A 25,450-nucleotide genomic window follows, 5' to 3' on the forward strand; every position below is an offset into this window, starting at 1 on the left:
ATATATATATATGTGTGTGTGTGTGTGTATAAATACATATACACATATTTTTTTCAAAAGCTCTGTATAAGTCGTATAAAATTTATTATATTCTTAACACAGGTAATACAAGTACCTATATTCCATACTGTTATTTCCTATTAAATTGAGAATTTCTAAAGCTTCACTTTTTCTGGTAACTTCTAATATGGTGCCAATGCCACAAAGATTGTTTCCTTAAATTGAATTATTTGTACTATTATATTTAGCCTGGCATTTGTAAATAGAGGTTGCCACTCTGCCTTATACATACTCTTATTAAGCCTTACCATTACTGTTTTATTATTTTATGCATATACATTTTAATCCAATTATGTTATAATGTAATCAAAGACAAAGATATGCTTTGTTGATTCCCCACAGTGCCTATGTGGCACTTTGGTTTTAACCTCTGGCTGCACAGTAATACAGTTTTCATAATCTTGATTCTATGCTAGCTTTGATATAGAAAGTATCCTTGAATTTAAAATTATGAGGAAGCAGTTACTTTATGATGAATTCAGGCTTTAATATTGTGTTGTTAATTTAGAGACTAAGGTCACCTTATATCTCAGTTTAACAAAATGCCAGGCTTGTGGAAGATTCTTAGTTCTTCTTTTAAAAATCAAAAATAAAAGATATAGTTACTTGCTATTCCTAATAAGTTACATCTCCTTATGGATTGCTTATGCAGCTATAGAATAAAGGGGAGCAGATAGTGTCATTTCAGCAGTTACAACACAGCATGTGTTCTTATAAGGAGCTGTCTACCTCTTATCCAGTTCCTCAGGAACATGATTTCAGATCAGAGATAAAACAACTCTTTACCTTGCAACAGTAATCAGCAGAGCATGTGGAATTTTTCCTCTGGGGCAGAGTTTTGGGGAGCCAAGATCATATTGTGAAGATGCTTGCTGAGTGGACAAATTTTGCATACTTTCAGCTCTTGCTCCTTCCTTTCCCCAAATCTGTTCAGTGAGGAAGGTGTCAGGATCTGATGCTGTGGCATGGGTAGTGAGTGTTCCAGCACCCACAGTTCCAAAACACACTCTGTCTAGCCACATCCTTCCAGGCTGTCATTAGAAAGCTTTGAGGGGACTCTCTCTTTTTCCATTTTCTTTTAAAAAATATTTTTATTGATTTCAGAGAGAGGAAGTGATATATATATATATATGATGAGAGAGAATCATTGATCGGCTACCTCCAGCACGCTTCCACTGGGAATCCAGCCTGCAACCCGGGCATGTGCCCTGATTGGGCTCAAACCATGACCTCCTGATTCATAGGTTGACACTCAACCACTTAGCTACACTGGCTGGGCTTTTGCCATTTTCTGATGACCTCTCCCTGGAGAGAGTTGCATGCAGATGTCATGCAAATCCTCTTGACCTTTATTGACATTATTAATGTTCCCAAACTATGCCTTTAAATCAGGAAAGAGGGGTTTGCAAATACACTCCCCATCCTGTAAATTCACTTGCCATCAGCAGCTAAAGAGTAGGAGGAAAGAAAGGAAATGGTAAACTGACATTCCAAAAACCATATATGACTTGTCTCATTATACATCCCTTACTAGTCTTTTGGAACCCACAAAAAAAATTGTTCCACTGCATACTCTTAACACAATAGCAATGACCATCAACAGACCCCTGTGGCTCTCAATGAACAAAAGTATGTATTTTGGAGTAATGTATGTCATCATAATGATCCATAAAAATATTTCTTAGAATAGCACAAATATGTTATCCTGTGAGCAAACATCTTCAACACTAACATATCAAAGGAGTGAGTTAGAGGCCACATTCCGTCTGTAAGCAAGCCTGTACTTTGTGGGCAGGTAGTGCCAACAATTATTTGGTATTTCATCAAACATATTGTGGGATTTCATCAAACATAAAAGGGGAAGACTGGATAGCACCAAAAGAAAGTCATGTGGAGTTCTTAATCAGAAAATCATTGCCTCTTATTTAGAAACAAACAAACACCTAAACTAAATCCTACAATAATGCTATTGGGGCTGTGTGGTGAGAGTGAGGAAAATCATGTTTAGAAATTCAAGATTCTGAGGTATTCTTGTAAAAATTTATTCCAGAAAATTTAGAGAAAGCAAAACTATTACCCCTCAAACAGCACTAATCAGTGTCCTCAATGACCACATCCATTACTGTGCTCGAAAGCCAAGGGTCTGATGTTTTCACTCCAACTGAGGACAGCTCAGGGAAGAATCTGGTTCTGTTTAACATTTTTTGACCAATTTGTTGAGACCAATTTCTGAAAGTGTGGGTAAAATCATGGCTGGTAGAATCTTGGGTTTTGGTAAAGGAAGCTCAGGCACATCATGTAGATTCCCAAGCAAGGTCTTAGGGATTTGGGAAGATAGACCCTTTGGAGGGTGGAGCAATTCACACATTCTTATGAGCACCTAAATATTTAAATATTGATGCTTTAAATTCGGGGTTGGCAATTGGCGATAGCCTGTTTTCATAAGTAATTTTTTTTAGTGTGGCTACACCAATTTGCTTACTATTGTTTATGACTGCTTTCATGCCAAAAGGGCAGAATTGAGTTGTGAGAGACTGCCTGGCCCTCAAAGTCTTAAATATTTATGGAATGGCCTTTTACAGAAAGAAATTTTGCCAGTCCCTACCTTAAGTGGTACAGGGATTTATCCTTGATTTAAATATGATAGAGTTTCAAAAACATTTTTTTTTAGCTTCACACATATTGAAGAAAATAAATGAGCTTTTTTAAAACAACCAAATGAAGTTTGTCATTACATTAAAAGCTAAGAAATAAAATAGAAGCTTAAAACACATCACTCTTCTGACCATGTGATTCAATATATCTCATCCAGCAGAACAGACAAGCTGTTGATATCACACTTGAGCAATGATTTCCAAATTTTCTCATAGGAAACATGACAAAGAACACCTCAATAAGTGACCGGGAAGCACCAAAGCAGCCCATTTATTAAACACCGTCAGTAGCTGATAAAGACTCTGGAAAATAAGGATCTCCACAGTTTCCATTTTCATCTCCTTAAATAGTAAGCTTTTTCTTGCATTAATGAGCATCGAAAAGGTGCACATTTGCATTTCTGATTGAGGGTAAAATGCAATGAGGAGATTTAATCAAAGCAACTTAGGAGACTAATTAATGCAATTAGCATTAGGTCGTGCAAATATTGTCATTGAATGCCATCGTGTAAAGCTGGTGACAGTGATTTGGGCTGCTGCGAGATTTATCAGGATAAAACCAAGAGGGGAGAGACAGAGACTGAATGCCAAGCTCGGAGTTTCATTATTCTTTCCAGGTTCAACTTTTATTATGTCATTTAAGAACCCTATCAACACTATTTTATTTGGGTAAAATTATTTATGCACTATATTCTGTCAAGGCCCATAAGTCTCATTTCTGGACAATGCTGTGCCAGAGCAATATTACAGTGGGTAGTGGGGTTGATTATACCTAATTTTGCCAGTGGAAAGGAATGGTAAAACATAAATTATTTCTTTCTAGCATCAAGGATACTGAAAAGTACAATAAATTGTTAGACATGATCCTAGTAGCCTAAAAGAGAAATTTCATAAAAACAGGGGAACATTATTTTTTACATCTCAGTGGCATTGTGCTCATTATTTCACTTCTTGAGTGTTTCTAGTACATCAGCCATCATTACTATTTGATCAAACTCAACGATATTTTATTTTATCTCATCCAATAATATGGTTGTATGTTTTACAGTCATGAAAATTAAAACCAGCCAATTGACTTAGGGCATAAAATAAATTGTATAGGGACCAAGATAATATTTCACTCAAAAAGCAATCTCCACACTATAGCCTAGCACTGTAAGGCTACTGATAAAATAGGCTGTGACAAGGCAACACCATAACCATGACATCTATAAGGAATCTGGCAAATTTTAAAGCATCTAAAACCACTTTCATATACATAAAACATGTTTGCATGTACATTATGATGAGCTTTAAATAGTCTTATATTTATGTTATTTTTTTAAAAAGCTATGCATGTAATTTCTATGGACTCAGGACTACTTTCTATTGCCAACAAAATTGTGTGTGTGTGTGTGTGTGTGTGTGCATGTGTGCATGCCTGTGTTTATTGTAAAGTCAGCCCCTTGGCATATATCTTAAACATTGCATATATGAGGCCTGACTATGTTAAAACTTACAGTATAGGAAAAACAATGGATATAAAAATATTTCCCAAACTTTGAAATTTATTTTTCGGAAACATTGGAGATGCAAATATTTAAATATCCTTAACTATACACCATGCTTATTACTGATAAATTTACCTAAATCTAACTAAACATTAAGTGTTTCCAAAATTTCCTTGGCATGATGGATAAAAGATCATTGAATTTTAAGTAATGAACACTTGACTAATGACTTTCTATAGTAAAAGAGTATAAATAATTACTTTCTAGAGGTGAGTGAACTTGGAAATTGGCACTCAGTAAATATCCCACAAATATACAGTGGTGCTCTTAGATCCCATATCCCATTCCTTCACACCATGGCTTCAATGTTCAGTCCCACTCACCATTGTAGTTTCTGCTACTGACCCAAAGCTGTTGATAAATATGTTGCAGGTAACATTTACAGGAGGCCCTGCAAGTTGAACAATAAATAGAAAATTTGACAGGTTGTGTTCATGGCATAATCAAGTCAAGTTTTTCTCTTGCCAGTGGCATTGTAGCACTTACCATGGTGGTTTCTGTGACTGATCCAAAACTGTTGATAAAAATATTGCAAGTAACGTTTACTGGAGGACCTGCAGAACGCAATAAGAATATTGCAATACACATTGAAGCAAAAATGCAGCTTCATCAACATCTGTGCAAATGACTAGAGATGTAAACAAAATTAAAATGATGGTGAGATTGCAAAAAAAAAATGTTTACCCAGAGGTTTATAGTGATAGCATTCCCACTGGTATTTTAAATAATGACAGTTAAGCAATGATAACTTACCCTGAAGAATTTTGGACTTGGAAAATACAAACTGAAGACTTAAACTGAATTCATTGTCAATGGTTGCTATCAAAATAGCCTTTTGGGTAGGTGGATTTCTTTCACCTTAGACTCAACAATGCTGTAGACATCAACAGTGAGCACCCCATGGTGATGAAATAAGCCTGGGTCATGAGTTTAAATGGAGCTGTAGTTTGAACTGTGCATAGGTCAGAGTTCACCTCCTTTCCCATGACACCCTTTAAATCAGTAGGTCTAGTTTGATTATTCTCAGGCCTCTGAATTTACCCCATTTTCTATAATCCCTTGGTACCCCCACAAAGAAAAATGACGTACAGAAATACAAAATAAAATGAAGAAAATTAGCTCATTTTAAGAAAAGAAAAAAAGAGAGATGTCAATTGATGTCCAGATTGTTGCCTCAGCAAATACAATTTAAAAGCAACGGTTTATTAATGCTAGATGTGCTCTGAACAAAGCCTATTCTTTTTATTTAAAGAGACCGGGACTAGCTCTCTTTTCCCTTCCCCTTTGGCTTCTATCCAAGCACTAACCTGGCCAAACTCTACTAAGCTTCAGCGATCAGATGAGATGAGGTGTGTTCAGAGAGGTATGGCCACAGATTCTTTGCTCTTTGACAATAAATAAATTATTATGATGATTTGCAGTTTAATTTTTTTGCTGGGGGATATGTTTATTGCCCTCATGTAGTTTTCCCTATGTTTTCTGAGATAAGAAACCATGAACCATCTTTGCTTTTCCTGATGGAAGTTTGTCTTCACTCAAAAAAGGCTCAGCAACCTGATGCAAGCTACACCCAGTTGGCTCTCTACTCAATTAGCTCATAGGATCTGAATGAGGAGGAATTTGGCTTGAGGGCTCCTTCAAAGGCTAATAAAACACAGCGGTGGTGGCACCTTAGCACCATGTCTTTGAAATCCATGTTGGGTTCTCAAAATGAGGAAAGGAAATGGGCTGAACAGCTAATTTAAATCCCCAGGCAAGGACCTTGGTAAAAGAAGGAGTAAGGAGTCGGTAAAAGCGATGTGTTAAGTTGTTTTTCTTTTTAGCATAACTAACTTTTCCGATAAAACATGTATTTCTTTAAAAAGTTTGCGGACACCACCATATTACCAAAATGTTTTAAAGCCTCCAAGTCTTGTAGTTCATCCCCTTCCCCTTATTTCGGCATTTGCTAAGATGACTTCTCCATGGTCACTTCCTACTCTGCTTGATATTGTTTTTGGTTTTTGGTTACTCAAAACAAAATAAAAATGAGTCTCTTTTTGTCATAAAATTCTATTCTATAACACTATTTTTTCTGCTAATAAGAAATAAATTATACAAGGTAGAGGCAAGTCATGAGAAATTGTGTGTTTGCATTTTTGTTCTTTTTACAATAAAACCTTTTTATTTTAGATAGTCTAATTCAGGATGGAAAACTTTCATGACTTTTTATATGCAAGATATATAGAAAATGAATGATGGGGAAAGAAACAGGAAAAGAGAAATGTCATCTTAACAGGAGTATTGTCTTGTACTGTACAGTATCTGTTTGTCTGGCCTCCCCAACTGACTTGGAAACATTTAATGGGCATACATTTGTTTTTATCCTTCCCAGTAAATGGCAGTGTGAGTATATTGCTGAACTCAAAATATTTTTTAAGCTACCATATATTGACACACTGTACTAGGCATATTAAAATTACCCAGTTTAATCCTTACAAAAGAGGAATTGTTTTATTGCTCCAGTAAATGTTTCCAAATGTGGGAACTGGGGGTTAGAGAGGTTAAGTAACTTGCTTAAAGTCATGTCACAGTAATTAGAAAATCAGAGACTCAGCATCTCATCATTCTGATCCCCCAAACCTAAACTTTCAACCAATTTGCTTCACTGCATTCATTACACAGTATCTTCTCTCCCTTCTGACCCATCAATCATGGTATTTTCCATTGGTTTGTAACTTTCTGGGATAATTTTATTCTTTACATCTGACTTCTTCAATCTTAGGCATTGTCTCAAGGTTCATTTGCATTTAGATATAAAACCAAGAGAAAAAAGTTTTTTTATGAAGGATTAGCACATGCATATAATAAGAGTTGACACACATTAAAACCTCACTGTGTGTCAGTAGATGCCTTATTTAAATCTTCAGTAGTTAGGTGTTGCCATGCTCCCCATCTTATAGATAAAGAAAATGAGGCACAAAGGTGGTTAGTTAATTTTTTTAAGGTCACAGAGTTTGTAAGAGGCAGAAATTGCCTAACCTTAGGGACACTTTTTTTTAAGTACAGAAGTAAAGTATCTGAGGCCAATAGAATTATCTTAATGATAGAAGCTACAAATCTTTCACCTCTTTGGTTTAATTTATTATTAGGTATTTTATTCTTATAGATGCTATTATAAATGGAATTGTTAATCTCCTTTTTCAGATTGTTCAGATTTTTGTGTATTGATCTTAAATGCTGCAATTTTGCTGAATTGATTTGTGGGCTCTAGTAGTTTTCTTTTAGATTATTTGGGATTTAAAATATATAGAATCATGTCACCAGCAAATATAGTTTTACTTTTTTCTTTTAAATTTGGATGCTTTTTATTCCTTTTTCTTGTCTAATTGCTCTGTAGAAAAGTTCCAAATACAATGTTGAATAGCAGTAGTGAGACAAGATATTCCCTGTCTTGTTTCTGATCCTAGGCCAGTGATGGTGAACCTTTTGAGCTCGGCGTGTCAGCATTTTGAAAAACCCTAACTTAACTCTGGTGCCATGTCACATATAGAAATTGTTTGCTATTTGCAACCATAGTAAAACAAAGACTTATATTTTTGATATTTATTTTATATATTTAAGTGCCATTTAACAAAGAAAAATCAACCAAAAAAATGAGTTCGCATGTCACCTCTGACACGCGTGTCGTAGGTTTGCCATCACTGTCTAGGGAGAAAGCTTTTAGTCTTTTACCATTGAGTATGCTTTCTGTAGATGGCATAAAATCAGGTCATGTAGTTAGCTTTGAATTTTTCATAAATGCTCTTTATCATGTCAAATAAGTCTCTTTCTAGTCCTAGTTTTCTGAGTAGTTTTCTTCTGTCTGTTGTGAAAGGACATTGGACTTTGTCAACTGCTTTTTTTGTATCAATTGAGATTATGTGTTTTCTTTCCTTCATTCTATTATTGTGGGGTATTACTTTGATTTTATGATATTGAACCACCTTTGCATTCCTGAGATAAATCCCAATTGGTCATGGTGTATAATTCTTTTACTAATGCTGTTGGATTTGTTTTGCTAACATTTTGTTGAGGAGTTTTGCATCTATATTTATAAAAAATATTGGTCTGCGATTTTTTCTTCTGATGTCTTTATCTGGCTTGATATCAGGGTAATGTGGGCCTCCAAGAATGAGTTAGGAAGTATTCTTTCCTCTTTTATTTATTGGAAAGGTTTGAGAAAGATGTGTGGTAACTCTCATTTAAATAAAAACATCTGGCCCTGAATCTTTCTTTGTTGTAAGATTTTTGATTACTCATCAATCTCTTGCTCTAGGTATGTTAAAATTTTCCACTTAAACTTCAGTCAGTTTAGGTAATTGTGTGTTTCTAGGTATTTGTACAGTTTCATGTAGGTCAGTGATGGCGAACCTATGACATGTGTGTCAGAGGTGACACGTGAACTCATTTTTTTGGTTGATTTTTCTTTGTTAAATGGCATTTAATATATAAAATAAATATCAAAAATATAAATATTTGTTTTACTATGGTTGCAAATAGCAAAAAATTTATATATGTGACACGGCACCAGAGTTAAGTTAGGGTTTTTCAAAATGCGGACATGCCGAGCTCAAAAGGTTCGCCATCACTGATCTAGGTTATCTAATTTGTTTAACATCTTCTTTATAATTATTTTTATTTCTGTAAGGTCAGTAGTAATGTCTCCAATTTAATTTCTGATTTTAGTTATTTATGAGTCTTCTCTTTTTTCTCTAGTCTAGCTAAAGGTTTGTGTGTTTTTTTAAATCTTTTTAAAAAACCAACTTTTGGTTTTGTTACTTCTCTAATTGCTTTTCTATTTTTCTTTTCATTTTTCTCTACTCTAAATTTTATTACTTACTTTCTCTGAGAACTTTGGGTTTCGTTTTCACTTCTTTAACTAGTGCCTCAAGTTGTAATATTAGGTTATTGATTTGAGATCTTCTTTTTCAATTCATGCATTTACATTTTATATTTCCCTCTGAGCACTGCATTTACTGCATCACATAAGTTTTGGTATGTTATATCTTTGTTTTTATTCATATCTAATTTCCCTTATAATTTCTTCTTTGACAGATTGATTATTTAGGAGTACATTAATTTCCAAATATTTTTTAAAGTTATCTTTATTGTTGAAAGTATTACAGATGCCCCCATTTATTTCTCCCACTGACTCCCTCCTCCCCAGTCCCACTCAGGCTTTCACCACACTATTGTCTGTGTCCATGGATTATTTGAATTTTCTGGGTTTCCTTTTATTGTTGATTTTTAGCTTCTTTCCATTATGGTTGGAAAAAATACTTTTTATTATTTTCATTTTTAAAAATTGATGAAGACTTGTCTTATAGCCCAATATATGGTCTATCCTAGAGAACGTTTCACGTGCTTGAGAAGAATGTATATTCTGCTGTCACTGGGCAGAACATTCTGTATATATTTGTTATATCTAGTTGGTTTATAGTATTGTTCACGTCCTCTGTTTCCTTACCGATCTCTGTAGAAGTTCTATTCATTATTGAAAATGGTATTAAAGTTTTCAACTATTATTGCAGAAGTGTTATTTATCCCATCAGTTTTGTCAAAGTTTGCTTCATGTATTTGGGGTCTTTGTTGTTTGGTGTATATATTTTTTAAATTGTTATATCATCTTAGTGATTTGACCCTTTTATCAATATTTAATGCCATTCTTTGTTTCTGCCCCCTTCAGACCCAAGGGCCAGGGTTTCATACTGAGAATGTAGGCTGTCACTGATTCAAAACCAAAACCACTACTGGGAGAGGATGGGATAAGGGCAAGTAAAAACACCACAAATATTGCATGATAACACCTATTTGTGGAATCTAAAAAAGCTGAACTGGTAGAAACAGAAAGTGGAGCAGTGGGGGATAAGGGAAATGAGATGTTGGTCAAAGGGTACAAGATGAATAAGTTATGGTGACTATAGTTAACAATCCTGCATTGTATACTTGAAAGTTGCTAAGTGAATAGATCTTAAATGTTCTCACCACAAAAAGAAATAACTATATGATGTGATGGAGGTGTTAGCTAATACTACAGTGTTAATTATTTTGTAATATTAATGCTAGGGTGGTAGTTATTTTGCAACATATAAGTGTATTCATCAACGCGTTGTATACCTTAAACTTACACATTGTTATATGTCAATTATATTTCAATAAAGCTGGAAAACAATTGAAAAGAGGGCTGCAGCAAAGATGAAAAATAAGCATAAGGGAAAAATAGGGGATCATGTATAATACCAAAAAAATAGTCACTAATTGTTAGTTTTGCCTCAGTTAATGTTATTATCCAACATCATTTTAAGGCAAAAGATGACAGCAGAGGAAATTCTTTCATTTCTAAGATGAAAATGTTACTTTTTTCCTCTCTTGCCATAAATAGACAAGAATGGCATTTTCATTTTGAATTTTATTTCTTGTAAATAATTTAACATGTCCTCAAGTACTACAATTGCTTTAGTATGGGGCCATTGGATTGGAATGGAATATGAAATATATGTGCTTGAATTATACAGAAATTAAATTTCCTTTGGCATAAGATTTTTGTCTAGAGGAAAACTTCTTGCCATTAATTCAAGTGATAAAGGGGAAAATAAAGCACATAGAGGAAGCAAGAAGATATGTAGTTAAAGGTCAGAGTCTTGCTATATGAACATGGGGAAGCACTGTTTCTTATTATGGCTTTCTATGTTGCATGGTGCTTTGATGCCCATGAAAGAGAGAGCCTTGGAGCATTGCAAGGGGAGGGAATGGCTTTTTATCATGATACTCCCTTTGTGAGGAGTGATTTGAGGCACATAATCTGAAAGAATGGAGAAAGTTGCTGTGTTTTTTTAATGGCATGATGGTAATTAGAAATAGTTACACAAAATAACCCATTGAATTATATTAATATTCTTGAAAATTCACCACAAATGAATTAAAAGTAATTGATTCTTCTTCCCCAGCACAAGGTCAAAATGGTTTTACCAGTCCTACAACATTCAGTTTGGTTGCTGACATCCAGGTCTGTGCAAAGAGCAAAATATTCAGAGGAATAAAGAAATTGGGCATTTATTGATTCCCACAGCCTGGTGAGATTGTCCAGCAAACAATTTGCGTTGGATCAGTCATGGTGATAAATTGATGAAATTGCCAGACAAAGCAATTAGTTAGCTTTTAAGGTAGCTTAAACAAGGAGAACCTAATGGCAGGCTCTGTGAGTCCTTCCTACTAATGGTTACCAGTTGTCAACTGCTATCACATAAGGATGAGTGAATGGACAGATGTACGCAGACCAGATCCATATCAGAGGGCTTTGAGAATGCTGGTAAGTTTCTATCTTTGCATGTTATAGATTTATTCAGGATTTAAAGAGAAGGGATTAGGCAGGTACCATTATCTTATATAGGAGAATCACTTTTATGAAAGAAAGTAGGTGCTATTAATAATTACACAGAAACACCCAGCATAAAAACCAGGACTGTCCTGAGAAAACCTGGACATGTGTCACACTATTCAAAGATGTATCTGAAATAGGGCAACTACCAGTCTGTCTTGTTTTTTGTCACTAGTTCTGCTTATTGCCACCTGTGAACTTTAAACAGTTTACAGAAACTCTGAGTCTGTTAGTTCTTCTGTAGAATGACAATTATGGTGCTTAACTTGATGCTAATTGTAAGAATTAGTAGTGATGTATGGAAAGCCCATAACAGTTGCTCAATAAAGTATAGTTTCTCTATAGTAATAGTAGTAGTACCACTATCATTATTAAAAGTTCCTCAAAATAGGCCTATGTAGGAAGTACATCATTAAACACATTTTAATATAGAATAAACTGAAATGTTGATATTAGCTTAGATCTCCCAACATTTTCTACACTACTCTTTACTGAAATAATGCCCATCTCATCCAACTTCCTTTCTCTTCTTTCTGTAAACACTGTTTTGTTCTAAGCTCTATAGAATGTTTTAGCAGGATCAAATCACCTTTTATAACTTTCTTGCTTCCAGGAATGATGCATAAACATTCTTCGTATCTGAACAACTGTGAAACATTGTGGGTTTGAGATCACTGCTGCTGGCTTCTTTATTTAAAATAGGGTTTCTCAACCTTGGGAATATTAGCATTTTGGGCCAAATCATTCTTTGTTGTGGGAGCTTGTCCCGTGCATGGTAGGATGTTCCTTGGTATCTACTCACTAGTTGCCAGTAACACCCCACCTCCCAGGGTCTCTGTTATGACAACCAAAAATGTGTGCAGGCATTGCCAAATGTCCCCTGGGAGAAAAAAATATCACCCCTGGTGGAGAATCACTAAACTATAAAAATAAGGTAAAAATGACAGGATCAGCAGAAAGGTTATTCAACACAGATCACATGTTATGTAATAGTTAAATGAGCTTTAGATTGTTGTGCTCAACCAAATTATTAATATCATATTAAATATTAAAATATTTAATTCAACAAAGAATGTAGATTTAAAAAATATTTAGCCCTGGCTGGTGGTTCACAATGGTTAGAGCATTGGCCCTTGCACCGAAGGGTTGCAGGTTCAATTCCTGGTTAAGGGCATGTACCTGGGTTGCAGGTTTGATCCCTGGCCTTAGTTGGGGTGTATGTAGGAAGCACCAATCGATCTCTCTCTCTTTCTCTCTCTCTCTCTCTTCCTCTCTCTCCCTCCCTTCCGCTCCCTCCCTTCCACTCTCTCTAAAAGTCAATGGAAAAACTATCCTCAGATGAGCATTAACAAAAAAATTAGAATAAAGAAATAAAATAACAAATTTTAAACACACTTTGGGTGAAGAAAACGTGGCAGTATTATTAAACTTATATTCACTTGTTGGATTTGTTTATTAAAAATTTTCGTTTGCTTCCTCTTTGCAAGTATTTGCTGAATTCTGTGCATTTCCATCTTATAAATCTTCAGTCATTCATTAAATCAACAAACATCTATTGACTACCCATTATATACCTAGTATATTCTTTATCTTCTAATTATCATCCTATATAATAAAAGCCTAATATGCAAATCAACCAAACGATGGAATGACCGGTCACTATGACATGCATCAGGGGGCAGACACTCAACACAGGAGCTGCCCCCAGGCTGCAGGCCCCAGGCCATCCAAGGCAGGTGCCAGCGGGGGCCCCCAATCGCCCCACAAATCAGCCCTGATCGCTGGCCAGGCTTGGGGACCCTACCCATGCACAAATCTTGTGCACTGGGCCTCTAGTTTATAATGATATAGTGAGTTGGGGGAGTAAATATGAAAAAACAGGCATTAAGGACAATTTGCTATAAAGCCCTTGAGTCATTCTATAAGAAATGTCAAATGAAAGGAAAAGTGTGTACCCAAGCAAACATCATGGAGAGGACATTTTTGTTAAGCTTTCTAATACAGGTGAACAGCTGCTATTTTGTTCTTTGCAGGATTATAGTAACCTTAAAGTGTGCAGTTTATGTCCTGGGAGATGTAGGGCACTTTGCTTGTGGTGACAAGGTTCATTTCCCATTTTAAAGATCTCAGACTAAATGGAAACCTTCATGTTGGGAGCAATTTATAAGGGTAATCTACATATATTTCTATTTGTGCTATAATAAAATGTCATCAGATGGAGAAATGCTGGAAAACATAAGATTCTTGCTCTCTTGGAGTTGGAGGAGATAATAAATAGAGGCCCATTTGACCTTAGAAGAAGACAATTTTAAATGTCATTTGGAATTACTTTTGAAATGAAGAGATCTGAGAATTTCTAATGAACCCAAATGATATTTCCTTTCATTTTAGGAAGTAACCAAAATAGAATTGAAGATAACCTTTTCTCATATTAATTGAATCATCTACTACATTGCAAAATGAATAGCAGGTTCATCAACTTGTTAGGTTCTGATAAATTGAAAATATTTTTTCCATTAAAAATGTTTAGAGAAGGAACTATGCTGTATTGGGGTTTATAATAATGGAATTAGGTGCAATCCACACATATATACATATGTTTCCATGTTCAAATATTCTCATCTTTCAAAGTCCAGTTCAAATGATACCTACTCAGTGAATTTTTCCATAATTCTCCCAACTTGAATATCATCTTTCTTGGCACTATTATAGCCCCGTAACTCTTATCATGTTATATTATAGTAAATTTTTCAAATGTGTCTAATCTTTTCTAGTATTTTCTAGACAGGGTATGGTTCAGATCTGATTCACTGTAATGTTTCCCAAGGCATTTCAGTATATTACTAAGCACATAGTAGACGTTCAATAAAAACTCAGTGAATCTTATTGATCAGGATATAAGCCTCCTTGGGTAAAGAAATGACAGGGGCATCCAAAGAAATCTGTGCATTTCCATTTCATTTCAGAGCAACTAGAAATACAAGGCATTCTAACCCCATCAGTTAGGCTCCATCCCTGCAAGTTCAAAGGATAGTTTTTTCAAAAGGTTGTTCATGTAAATCAAGCCTCTCATTTAAGCCTGTGAAATCAGAAGTGGATTCTATTTATCAACAGAATGATAAAATTGTGACAAAAAAACAGGACAATCACCAATGAGCAGCATTGCAACATGGCCCTTTGAAACCGCTACTGAGTTGTCCTCTTTGCAGCGAGGGTTGGGAAACTTCTTTACTGTTTCTCTCCCTCCTGACATCATCCCTGACCAGCAGGGCATGGAATAATGGAAAAAAGTAATAAACTTCAGAGTTAGAACTGGATTTAAACCCTGGCTGTGCTATGTACTCTTTGTGTGACCCTCTGTAGGTTATTTAATCACTCTGGACTCCACTTTCCTCAACTATAAAAGAAGTAATATCTTCACCTAACTCTCAGGCTCATTGGGAGGACTGGATGTGATAGTGCGTGTGAAATATCATCTATTTCTTTTCTCTTCCCATCTCCTTCCCCTTTCAAGGAAGGATCTTCCTCCTAAACCTTGAGATTTCCCCTTTAATTTAATGATCAGATGTACTTTTCTCAAACACATATCTCTGCCCTACATTTTATCACTCTCACCTCTGCTCAGAATGTTAAGAAAAAGACCCGTATTTTAAAAGTATAAATAGGCTCTAGAAAAAAATGATATTCTTCTTATTGGCAAAGAATTGTGTTATTAAATCTAACAATCAAGAGTATAGGAAATAATTGTACTTCAATGGAAAACTATGCATTGTTTATAGTACACCTTTCCATGTTATTTGACTGTGATTCTAATGGAGCTATATTACAACTCTATAAATTGCATAACTGATAGAAATGTAAAATATCTTTTACTTATTCTTGCAAATTCTGTCCTGTCCTGTCAAGGTTCAAGTGGCTTCCCTCCCCCACTGTGGAAGAGACTAGTTTGCCTCCATTTGAGCATTCATTTCAATATTCTTGATCTATAAATGTGTCTGTTTTGGAGCTTTCTTTTGAACTGGTTATACCATCTGCCTGGATCACTCATTGATTAATTAAACAAAATCGTTAATATGTTTTCATGTTATATCTGCATGAGAGTCATGATTTTACCTTTATTTTTTTAAAGAAAATTTTATTTTAATGTTAGGTTTTTTAAAAGAAATTATTTCCCTTTGGAAGTGTTAGACTCAGAGCCAGGCTTTGGAAGCTTGGAGACCTAAATCCTGTTGAAGGCCATTGCACTGCCAGGCAACTCAGCACTTGCTGTTTTGCTGACAAAAGAGATCAGAGAGCACCATATCTGCCAATGAATTGTACCACAGCTCTCATTTTCCCTTCTCTGTTCCTCTGTGGCTTCCACAAATGGGGACTTGTTTTCTCATTAGCCATTCTGCACCATTTCTGTGAGGGTAGGAAGGTCACTATTGCACGGTAAGGAAACAGAGGTTTTCTATTTCAGCAAGAGATCTAAAAATAAAAGCTAGAGTTCTTGACATACACTCTTCTCTAACAACTAGGACAGCCGCTGCCCTACTGCAGAGGGAAACCCTGAAATCATGATGCTCATTGTGTTTACATGGGCTCAGAATTGACTGATAGGCCTCTAGCACTATTGTAGCATAGTGTTTTCATGTCTCTTATCTCATGTTACATGATGCATCCATTTAATTAGAAGGACATTTATTGGACTTCTTAGTTTGGATTACCTTCGAGTCAAGGATTCAAGTCAAAGTATTTTATTAGGAAAGTGAGCCATACACTAGTTGGGAAGTGGGGAACAGAGACAGTAAGGAAGGAAACCAAGAAAAGGTGCTTTGGCAAGTTCATTATCTCCTGGGGGCAAATGAAGCTTTATCCCATGGGCAACTCTGGAAGACACCTTCTGAGCTATTCTGCCCAAAGGAAGAAGGAGCTGGGGTATTTTACATCAACTCCCACCAGTCATTAGATGAGAGTATTTTTAAGGGCCATTAATTCATCTTTATTTCTGGTCTGCCACAAGGGTGGATAAAGTGGCGTGGGTCAGAGAAAGCCCTCAAGCAAAGAAATGCAACTGCTGGCATTTCCAAGTCAAATGATGCACTGATGTGGTAAAGAATTGGGGATGTGGGCTGGGCACTGACAGTGGCACCTGCAAGATGCTGGAAATATCAAAATGTATTTGATCCTTGAATTCAATAAATTCACAATCTGTCATGGCAGAAAGACATAAATTAGATTAACTATAATGCAACACGATAGGAATAAAACTTTTTAAGGGAATATAGCAACTATGGCAACAAATTGTTCATGGGAAAAGGAAAAGAGAGGAGATATTCTTTGTAGGGAGGTTGATATATTTCTTTATATACAGAGAAGGAGGAAGATATGGCTCTATTTTATAAAAAATATGTATCACTAGCCGAAGTTTAGTCAGCAATTGAAGGTTGAACCAGCATTATTGCCCTTTTTATTGTATATCCTCCCTGAAATTCAGAGACCCCCCCGAAAGTTTTCATTGTTGGAGATTTATTAAAGTTGTGGAGGAACTATCATATGTCTATATTTTAATATATATAACCACTTCCATCTGAGTGTGGCAGGATCTCTGATGCTGAGCTGAGTAGAGCTGATCCTCTGAGCAAAGAAGGCTCTAACTCTGTGTGTTGTCCCAAACACAATAGAGCAGAATTGTAGAAAATAAAGTCATTTGGTGAGAAATGGCCCTAATTCTCAGGTATTGGAGATAGAAAGCCCCCCAAATTAAAATAAGGCGAGACTCTACCTAAGAGAGTCTTCTTTCTGGGGAGTAGGCTGGGTTGATGCCTAACTTTCCAAAAGGCCCCTTCCAGTGATATGTGCTGGGCACTTACATACACGGGCACTCATACCCTGCCTAGGTCACCAGGACAAACAGTGCAGTGGGTATGTGGGCTCCAGCACCACAGAACCTGGATTTGACCAGCTGCTTGGCCTCTCACAGCTGTGCCAGCTGTAAGGATTCTGAACATTAGTTTCTGGACCTGAAAAATGGAATTGGTAACAATAGTATTTATCAATATTGTAGAGAATAAATGAGATCACACATTTAACACACTTAACGTGTTGCCTGGCATGTCATGAGGCACACGTTGTCTCTGTAAATCCCACTCATACTTCAAGTCCTCACTTATTTTCTACATCTTCCTTCTACTTTAGCCATTATCAACTCCCCTTACTCAGAACGTCTAGCCTCTGTGACATAATTCCATGCATAGCTCCATGTTTATATAGACAAGAATTGTCTTGTGTTGCTCAGACTTGTTTTTTATGTGGTATTTCATTTGTTCAGTAAGATAACACATTGCTAGAAGACAGGAATTATCTGTACTGCTTACAGCAAGTTCCCTAAGTCCCTGCAAGTTAGACACATCATAAGTGTTGCTCCAGATACTTTGTGATTAATTTGTACATTGCTACAAATTAAACTCGACTTTGTTCATAAGCAGCAAGTGCTTCCTTTGCTTAAGAAAAGACCACATATATTATTTCAGAGAGTAGTTTCCTTGGTTCTTAAAGAACCCTGCCCCAGCAAGCAGCACTCAAAATCTTACCTCCCCTGTTCACTTCTCAAGCTTGGGCTTTTTCATATGTGTTGTAAAGTAATCATGAAGAGAATCAAATTGCAGACTTCAGGCCTCTGACTTAGCCTTTTCTCTCACTAGGCCCAATGACTGAGATTACTGAATGAAAACATTACAGAGCCCAGATAGTAAACTGCACTGGGAAGTAGACTATAGGATTAGAGAAAATGCCAGATGGAAGGCATGCTTTTGGTATGTCACAGTCAGCATTTTCCTAGAATATATTTAAATATATCAGAAATTTGTACTGAAAGAAGATGAAAAAAGTGACTACAAAATACCATTAGTTAGAAGCAAAATCACAGACTGTGTAACCCATTAAAGTAGCAGTCACTCACTGTATCCCTTCTCCTTTCCTTCACTACTGTCTGTCCCCGTGATCTCCTCAGTATTGGGCATAGAATATAAAGCTTTTTATGTATGCAGTGTTGGCCCTAGAATGGTGGTAAACTAGAAGGAGGGGGATAGAGGGTTTGAAGGTTAGAATGCTCATACATTAACATTTTTTTAAAATTCTCCTCTACTTGGTGCCTACTACAGTGCCATATGCATATTAAATGGTTGATATATGTCTACATATAAAAGAAGACACAGCCTGGCTGGCATGGCTCAGTGATTGAGCATAGACCTATGAACCAGGAGGTCACGGTTTGATTCCCAGTCAGGGCACATGGCCAGGTTGTGGGCTCCATCCTCAGTAGAGGGCATGCCAGGGCAGCCGGTCAATGGTTTTCTCTCATCATTGATGTTTTTATCTCTCTCTCTCCCTTCCTCTCTGAAATCAATAAAAATATATTTGAAAAAATAAAGAAAAAATAAAGAAGACACAAATAAATGGAAAGTTATCCCAAATAAATCCACTCACTCAGCATTAAACATTCATTGAGCTTCTACAAAGACAGGAAGTGCACAAAAACCTGGGACTTCAAAGATAAACTAGACTCACCCTGTCATAGAAAAGGGGGACAGTCATATTTAACAAGTGCATTCACTAAGGTATTGGAGATGAAGAATGAGTGTCCTTGTCATCATTCTCTAAATGAAAAGGTATTGTTGGTCTAAGCCTTGTCTGTCAGAAAAGTAACTTTTTCTTTCCCCTAAATAACAAGAATGATCAACAAAATTGCAACTGTTTTCCATTCTGAGGAATGGATAGAGTCAAATGAGATAACACATGGGAAAAGACTTCATACGTTTTAAAAGACTAGCAAGTATTAGCAGATAATTTATTTCTTATTTCAGTTGCTCATATCCACCTTTGCATTAGTACAAATCCTGGGATTTAAATATTAGTATTATATAAAATTAACATACAAAATCAGTCGGACTTCTTCTAAACACTAACAATGAATTTCTTGAATAAGAAGTAAAGAAATCGAACCCATTTAAAATAGCATAAACAATAAAAACATGAAAAATTTAAGAAGATAAGCTCTGAAAACTATAAGACATTGATGAAATAAATCAAAGAAGACACAAATAAATGGAAATTTATCTCATGATCATGGATTGGAAGAATATTGTTAGAATGTCAATACTACCAAAATTCATCTATAGATTCAATGCAGTCCCTATCAAGATTCAAATGACATTTTTTATAGAAATATGAAAAACACTTCAAAATTTAAATGGAGCCACAAAAGACCACAAATAGCCAAATAAATCCTGAGAAAGAAGAATAATGCTGGAGGCATCATACTTCCTGATTTCAACCTATACTATAAAGCTTTAGTCATCAAAACAGTATGTTACTAGCATAAAAGCAGACAAACAGACCGATGGAACAGAATTAAAGGCCCAGAAATAAACCCATATATATATACAGTTAACTAATATTTGACAGAGGAACCAAGAATACTCAATGGAGAAAAGTGACTTTCCAATAAATGGTGCTGGAATAGTTAGTCACATGTAAAAGAATAGAACTGGACCCATATCTTACACCATTCACAAAAATTAGCTCAAAATGAATTAAAGATTTAAATGTAAGACCTAATAACATGGGAATAAAGTTATATTTATTTGAATATTATTCAGCCATAAAATTATGACAACATGGATGAACTTTGAAGGCATTAGTATAAGTGAAATAAGTCAGACAAAAAAAAGACAAATGCTGTATGATCTTACTTATATGTGGAATTAAAAAAAACAACACTTCAAACTCATGCAAAAATAGATTAGACATGTGGTTACCAGAGGTGAAGGGGGGAGGAGAATTGGTGTGGGTGGTCAAAAGGTACAAACTTCAAGTTATAAGATAAATAAATACTGAGGATATCCTGTATAATAAAAGGCTAATATGCAAATCAACCAAACTGCAGAACGACCAGTCACTATGACACACACTGACCATCAGGGGGCAGATGCTCAAGGCAGGAGCTGTCCCCTGGTGGTCAGTGTACTCCCACAGAGGGAGCACTGCTCAGCCAGAAGCCGGGCTCACGGCTGGCGAGCACAGTGGCAGTGGCGAGAGACTCTCCCGCCTCTGTGGCAGCACTAAGGATGTCCAACTGACAGCTTAGGCTGGTGGTCAGACATAACCTGAGGGCTCCCGGCCTGTGAAAGGGCGCAGGCCGGGCTGCGGGACCCCCGCCCTGAGTGCACGAATTTTGTGCACCAGGCCTCTAGTAACATATAACATGACCATAGCTAACACTGCCATATGCTGTATAGAAAAGTTTTTAAAGGGATAAATGTAAGAATTATCCTCACAAGGACATTTTTTCCTTCTTTTCATTGTATTTTATGAGAAGATGGATGTTAACTGAAGTTACTGTGGTAATCATTGCACAACATATGCTAGTATATAATTCAAACCATCATGCTGTAAACCTTAACTTATACAGTGATATATGTCAATTATTTCTCAATAAAAGTGAAAAACTATTAGTATTATACATTTTTCTATTCACTTGATAGATGTTTATTGGTTGTCTATTGTCAGATGTTGGAGGTACAATGAATAATGAGATAACCCCTGCCTCTGGCCTCCTTGAACTAATCTAGGAGGGAAAGAGACAGAGAAGCTGCCGATCTCAAGAGAGATTGTAGACTGAGGATATAGGAGAGGATGGACCTAATAGTTTAAAAGAGGCTTTCTAGACAAAATAATATTGATGCTGAGTTCTGTAGGATGAGTAGGCATTAGGCTGGTAGGAAGGCAGGTATGGTGAAGTAAATGGCTTGAGAAACAAGAAACAGAGCATTGAGGCTGGAACAGAGTGGGAGGGCATGGCTAGAGAAGTGGAATGCTGATATTAATGTGGACAGTACTGATGCACCACTCAGATTCCTGGGATCTCATTTACCAATTTGTGCCTCTCACCTCAGTGTGCTTTTGCTTCCAATAGCCACACCTACAGTCTTTCACAGAGGACAGTTCTGGGGCTACTGGAGCTCACTTTGCCCACATGGAGAGATAGAAGCATCTGAGAATTTACTCTCCCACCCACCTACCCAAGCCCTGAGGGTAGTCTTTACCCAATAACTGACAGAGGGCAATCTGAAAAACCAACTTTCTTGTTTCCAGTCAGGACAATTCTGGGATGTGGCTTACATTCCAGAGTTCCCCTGAGGGATTAAGGTGGAACCCACCCCTTTGAACTTTTCTTGAGATCACACCCTTACTGGGCTTTCTTGTCCTTGTCTGATTTTTTTCACTCTCTTATATGCCTCCTCTGCTCACTTATCCTTAATAAATCACTTGCACACAGGGTCTGCTTCTGAGAAACCCAATCTCAGACAGATATAGTAAAAAACCTAATCACCAAGGCCCTTGTAAGCTATTTGCAGGTGTGTGAACTTTATCAGAAAGTGATGAGAAGTCCCAGGAGACTTTCAAGAGTCATGAGAGGCCTAGAACGACAAAGATACTAGTATTTTGAGCTCTGCACTCCCTTGGGTGACAGCTCAGCTTGCTCTTCCTGTGCATTCGGATAAAGATATAGCCAATCAGGCACCCCAGAGCAGCTGCACTATGGATTTTCTAAAAAAAGTATAGGAGTTTATTTCTGATCTTAGCTTTCCTTTGGGATCTATTTATTATCCTCTCTATATTTCTTTGCCTTCTTTGCACCTGCCACCTCACCCCTCAGAAGTGAATAACTTTTTTTCAAAGGTGTCATTCTGCAATTTATATGGCATATTGCATGATGTCACTGATGGGCACTTTTATTTAACACTCTCAATTGCTTTGCTCAATTGCTGAAACACATAATTTATTCTGACATATATATGAGAAGTTAGACGCTGAGGGGATACCTCCTCACTTGAAACTTTACCTATGCACAGTTTACTATGGCACATATTGTTAGTTCCAGAGTCTTATGCAATAATTCTGTTCTTTCAATGTATTAAGGGATGAGAAAGTTCCCATGATAAAGTACTCATAATTCAATCATGGAAGCTTCACATGTCAACCCACTTCCACAGAGCTCCACTAAGATTCCTTCAACCAAGGCATATTTTTGTTAACTATACAATTGACACCTCTTAAACTCAGTTGGGATGAGTGGTGACTATGAAAGGTTTTTTTACCCATGGGCCCTATGCAAACCCAGTTTCAAAATTAAGCAGGAAATAAAAAACGTGTGTGTAAGCATGTTATTTGCAGAGTCTAGTTGACAGGTGGAAGTGTGGAATTTTTTCCTTGAGATAGTCTGTTCTCTTGCTGAGGGAATCCAGCTCTGTAATGGGCTTTGGGATATTTTCCCCAAGTTACAAATTTATACACTTTGCTGAAAGCCTTGCATGTTATAAACTTGTTTGGCACCAGGAGATCTATGGAACGGGAAGCCTCCTGCTGGGTTTTCAGGGGGAATATTTGCTCAGAAATTTTGAATAAAGGATGAGCTTAAATGAGGCATATGTGCACGATAAACAAAAGTGAATATTGGAAATGTGGGTGTTTAGGGGAAATAAAAGGAACAGATAGCCAAGACGGTGAGTAATTTCTCCTATTTTTGGTAGCTAGAGAAAATGTCTGATAATATAGGATTCATTTGGCAAGGATTTAGTCAAGTATGCCGCTGGTCACAGAGTGGTCACTAACTCCTGTAAATGAAATGGGGATATTTCAGGGGGGAAAAACCTGAATAGCATAGCAACTTGTTGCTATCAAGCTATCGCAACAAGCAAAATGGTATTTTATCTATAAGAAAGCCTCCTGAAATGCAAGTTTTGGTGCCAGGGCTTCCTATTCATAAAACATGGCATTGAGCCTATGTAGCACTTCCTTTCAAACAGGAGGATCTGTTCTTAAATTTTTATATTTTTGGAAGATACTATATATTTCATTTTGAAAGCAAATCTTGTAATCCTAGAGAAAATGTTATCCTCTTGTATTCCATGACTTCTATAACTAAAGATTCAGCAAAGCCATCTCCCCACCCCCGATATCTAATGCCACTCTCTGCCTTCTAGAAATGGAGAAGCAGCAGTGATATCAGAAGCAAATGATAAGGAATCTGAGTAAGGCACCCAGACTATATAAAAGAAAATTTGAAAACAAATTTTGTGGATATCATGAAGCAATGCTACAAATAAAGGACTAGTTTGATACAGAATGTACAGTGGCGTCATCATCAATGTGTCTTCATCTGTTGTATGAAATAAATGACATGGGTCATCAGCCATTAAGTACCTTTCATATTTTCTCACCCCCTACTTTGTTTTGTATATTTTCCTAGGACCCTGGAATAAGAAAGAGGAAGAAAAAAATCATACTTGCTTATTTAAAAAAAAACAAACTCAAAGAAAGTGTGGGGAGAGAACAAGCAATAACGAAGTTTACACACACACACACACAGGAGTATATATATATATATACACACATATGCCACTTCCCAAAGACATTTAGTGTTATTTCAAGTACATTTCTCTTTCGGCATCCATCTATTGAAAACAATTTCAATATTTTTTCTGGGAATTTATATATCTAAGTATATGAAACATAATTTTGAGCAGAACAACTTAGAATATATTTTAATACTAATGAAGACCTAATCTTAAATCTATACAAGTTACTTAAGATAAATATTGTATGACTTCAATTTTAAATGAGTTTTTTTTTTACTATGGATTCAGATTTTTAAAATTTCATTTCAAGGAAGTGATGGGAAATTTTTTAAACAAACAGTTGAATGGAAATTGTACAACCACAAGTTTATCCATGAAAGACAAGATGGCAGTCTAAAAGGAAATTCTTCATTCAGGCATAAAACTTTGTCATATTCTGCTGAAAGAAATGTCTGTAGTTCGTCAAAGGTCACTTGTTTAAATGTGTATTTGTCACTCAGCCTTCAAGAATTATAAAGGTTAAAACAGAAGGTGATTATCAGATCAAAGTTTCACTGTCTTTTCTTTTGTCTTCAATATTTGTTTTCCATAATGCCACAGTTTGCTTATTTATTCATGTAAATGAAGCAGGAGATAAATAGCCTGCAATAATAATCTCATTTGTAGAGTAATTCTCTTGTGGCATTGGAATGCTAATGTTGACCATGTATCAATAAGAAAGCCACATTACTGAATGCATGGGCCTTCTCTCTCTTATGATTATTATCTTTCTAGATGATCATTGTATTTTATGTATAGTTAGGTTTCCCATCAACATCATATATTTTCATGGGAAACATTTTTAGATTTATGGAGCTTACCAAGACTACATTTTCTAAAGTGTATTCTGTAAATGGTACTCATTTAAAGAATTATGACCAAATAAATACAGGATAAGCCTCAGTGTAAAAAAAAGTTTTTAAAATATTTATTTGTGCATTTTTACTGCAGGTTTCCTCAAAACCTTTTAATATGCTAATAAATATTGGGACTCACCCAGAGGGTGTTTTATAGAATTTTCCATTCTTATTTTACATTTCCAACCTCATATCTGAGAATATTTCATGGGACTGGTGTTTTGAGAAACATCTTTGGCCAAATGCTAACCTAGTAAAGCATGCTAGCTGCTTTTCTCAGACAGCCTCGGTACATGGATTTGCTAACTCCAGACCAAAAGCAAGGCAAGAAATTTCAATGGCTGATTTCTTCAGTAATCCCCTCATAAGTTTCCAGAGTCTCCCCAGAGTATAATGAATTATCCTTGAAATATTGGGAGTTGAAATAAATTATGCGCAACTACAAAAAAAAAGGCTGACAGAATTAAATATTTCTCAGAGGAGAGGC

The 25,450-nt window shown here is 36.1% G+C and overlaps 1 protein-coding gene across 3 annotated transcripts in view; it reads right to left on the reverse strand.

The window, feature by feature from the left end:
• GLRA2 (glycine receptor alpha 2) overlaps nt 1–25,450 on the reverse strand; it is a 173,496-nt gene that overhangs the window by 131,547 nt on the left and 16,499 nt on the right. For 2 of the 3 annotated variants that reach the window (XM_006088593.3, XM_023753672.1), the window contains one exon: nt 4,751–4,818. In XM_006088593.3, coding sequence (XP_006088655.1) covers nt 4,751–4,818 — 68 coding nt within the window. Of the gene's footprint in view, nt 1–4,587; nt 4,656–4,750; nt 4,819–25,450 lie in introns of all 3 variants that reach the window. The other variant, XM_006088594.3, reaches the window with a different exon arrangement.

The sequence above is a fragment of the Myotis lucifugus genome, unplaced genomic scaffold (genome assembly GCF_000147115.1).
Source record: "Myotis lucifugus unplaced genomic scaffold, Myoluc2.0 scaffold_49, whole genome shotgun sequence".
Taxonomy (NCBI): Eukaryota; Metazoa; Chordata; class Mammalia; order Chiroptera; family Vespertilionidae; genus Myotis; species Myotis lucifugus.